Genomic DNA, 2,756 nt, shown 5'->3' on the forward strand with positions numbered 1-2,756 from the left:
ATATATATATATATATATATATATATATATATATATATATATATATACACACACACACACACACACAACAACACACACACACAGATTTTGTAACATTAAATACCACTTTCTTTGTCAAACTCTTTACCTAGAAGTGACCTCCAAGCCTTTCTTGTGGGTCAACTTTCACAAATTCTCCCCGTGTCTTCCTCACTTTCACTTTACCACCTGCTCCTTGCTTCCACTGAGAATCACAAGTCACTTCTTTATTCATGCATCATCCCCCATATGGCCTACATGTCGATACCAGCTCAGACTTCTCTCTTGTACACTACATCTGATTGGACTCTTATGCCCAGTTATTCTCTCAGCTCTTCTCCATCATTTATCTTTACAAACATTACATGTCCAATGAGAGCATGGAATTCTGAAACCAAATTCAATGTTAGATTAACAATTCATTCCTTGAGCATTGATTAAATCTCATAAAGATATTGGAATAAACAGAAATTTACATCAAATACAAGTCCCCTACCCTTTTCATTATTTGATCAACATTGCATTAATTTTTTTTGTTTTCTTTTTTAATGTTTTTTTTTTTTATATAAATCTCTAAATTAGACTCTATGTAATTACATTAACAACCTATTTTCTGATATAGCTTACCAGCCAACATCCTTATGCTGAGCATCATATTGGTAGACCTTACGTTTATTCAGTGGACATCAATGATTTAGCAGCTGTGGAGAGTATTCTTACTGAAATCATGACATTAAATAAGGTAAAATATTTGTTCTGCTTTTATTTCAGACTCTCAACTCTTATTGTACAATAACAATAATTCCAATTCAAAGTATACCTCGTTAACGTTGGTGTTGATTATGATAATGTTGATGTATATCAAAGAGTTATTGATATATTTCAGTTTGAACCCTACATGCCACACGAATTCACTGAGGAAGGAATGCTACAAAGATTGAATGCTTATCTTGAAGGACAAAATTTCTGCTCATTTCAAAAGACTGCTCCAAAATGGCCTCCATCCGATGCCATCGTTGTATATCTTGGTGAAGCTGGCAAGCCTTGTAACGATGTTTGTTGGCAAAGAAGTAAGTAGAAATTCTTCTCATTTCCTGTTTTGTTTTGTTTTGTTTTTGTTAAATTACTCAAAAAAATTTTTTTGTTTTGTTTTGTAATCTAAAATCATATTATTGTTTTTTAAATATTTGATTTTATGAATATTCCATTAATTAAGGTAATGTTAAGCTTGATTCATTACAGAGTAGATGATATGCTTTTGTGATGTTACGGAAAGATTTATTTTCTTCTTTTATTTCCTTCTTTAGATCGTATCTGTGAACCCTCATATTTCGAAGACATCAACAATTTAGAATCACTGAAGAAATACAAAGCTAACTGCACCACAAAAAAATCCATAACAGACATTTATTACCCGGCGTTTAATCCTAAAACATTTGAGTGCATTTTACAGACAGATGAACGCTTGTTCAGTTGTGCAGGCGACAAGTTTCCTTTAATGCGTTTATGTCCATGTCGAGATTATATCAAAGGGCAGAGTGCTCTCTGTAAAAACTGTGATAGGTGACGATGCTGTGAAAATTTATGCCACAGAATTAACCAGGTTTTATTTTCCTATACCTTTACTTCTCTTTCTAATGCATCTATCAAACTATCAAATGTCACCATTTATAAATAGATGTCTTCTGTGTGTGTGTGTGTGTGCATCTACATGTCTGTCTGTATACACATGCATGTATATACATAAATACACTGGTGTATTTTAGTAGCAACTTTTCATTGCTGCTTGTATGTGCTTGAAATAACGATCACTGATCCAGTTGACTAGTTTGAGGTGAATTTTTTTCCAAAATTTCTCTCCATTTCTATTTTATGTAAAGATAGATAGCTTATGAAACAAGGTGAGGAGACCATCTTTTATGCTTTAAATAATGTCTCATCCTCGGTCTGTTCACTTACAGACTGCAACAATCTTTGATCACATTATTTCCATTCATAACACAAAAGTAAACCAAAAGTTATTTATTGGTTACATTATCATTTATCAGAATAAAAACCATGTCTGCCAAAAATAAACAGCTGATATCATCTTCCATAAACTGACAATTTGCTACTATCAACAAAGTCCACTACTGGAAAAGAAACTCACTGTCATACTTCTGTTAGATACATACACCTAAATGTATTCTGTATGTACACCTTTCTTGACATAATGTCTTTTAACAGACGACTCACAGAGCCAATAGGGAGTTTCAACACGAGAGACTCAACCTGTTAGAAATAGTAGCTAAGTCTCCCTCAAATTAGATCTTATTGCCTTAACAAAAAGGGGAGAAGAGACAAAGACAGACTGGTCATGGCTGGTGCATCTTTGCGAGCATGGATCTGAGATGACCTGGGGTTAAACAATGCCAAATGTCTCAACAAAAATGTACAGTGTTTTATTGATGTTTTATCATTACTTAGCTTGGTTTTTAAAGGGAAAAATTCCTAACTTAACCCTTGAAAATTGAAAATGGTTTTCAGTAGTTAAGGTTTCCATCAAATTTAATGTTTGAAGAAATGTATAAAATTTTTACAGAAAGAAAATCAATGTCACATTGGCAAACTGGATATCTGGTTGTTATTTCAGCATAAGTGTGTGTATGTATAAAAATGTGTGTGTGTGTTTATGCACACACTCACACACACATACATACATGTTTGTGTGTATATATGTATGTGTGTGTATATATATA

At 32.9% G+C, this 2,756-nt stretch overlaps 1 protein-coding gene across 1 annotated transcript in view; it reads left to right on the forward strand.

Moving 5' to 3' along the window:
* Positions 1–2,745, forward strand: part of LOC106880226 (alpha-1,6-mannosylglycoprotein 6-beta-N-acetylglucosaminyltransferase A) — a 23,174-nt gene extending 20,429 nt beyond the window's left edge. Inside the window, exons 10-12 of the mRNA XM_052976519.1 lie at positions 641–760; positions 905–1,088; positions 1,326–2,745. Coding sequence (XP_052832479.1) covers positions 641–760; positions 905–1,088; positions 1,326–1,585 — 564 coding nt within the window. The 3' untranslated portion in view covers positions 1,586–2,745. The remainder of the gene's footprint in view (positions 1–640; positions 761–904; positions 1,089–1,325) is intronic.
* The last annotated feature ends 11 nt before the right edge of the window (positions 2,746–2,756 follow it).

Source organism: Octopus bimaculoides, chromosome 24, assembly GCF_001194135.2.
Source record: "Octopus bimaculoides isolate UCB-OBI-ISO-001 chromosome 24, ASM119413v2, whole genome shotgun sequence".
In the NCBI taxonomy this organism is placed as follows: domain Eukaryota; kingdom Metazoa; phylum Mollusca; class Cephalopoda; order Octopoda; family Octopodidae; genus Octopus; species Octopus bimaculoides.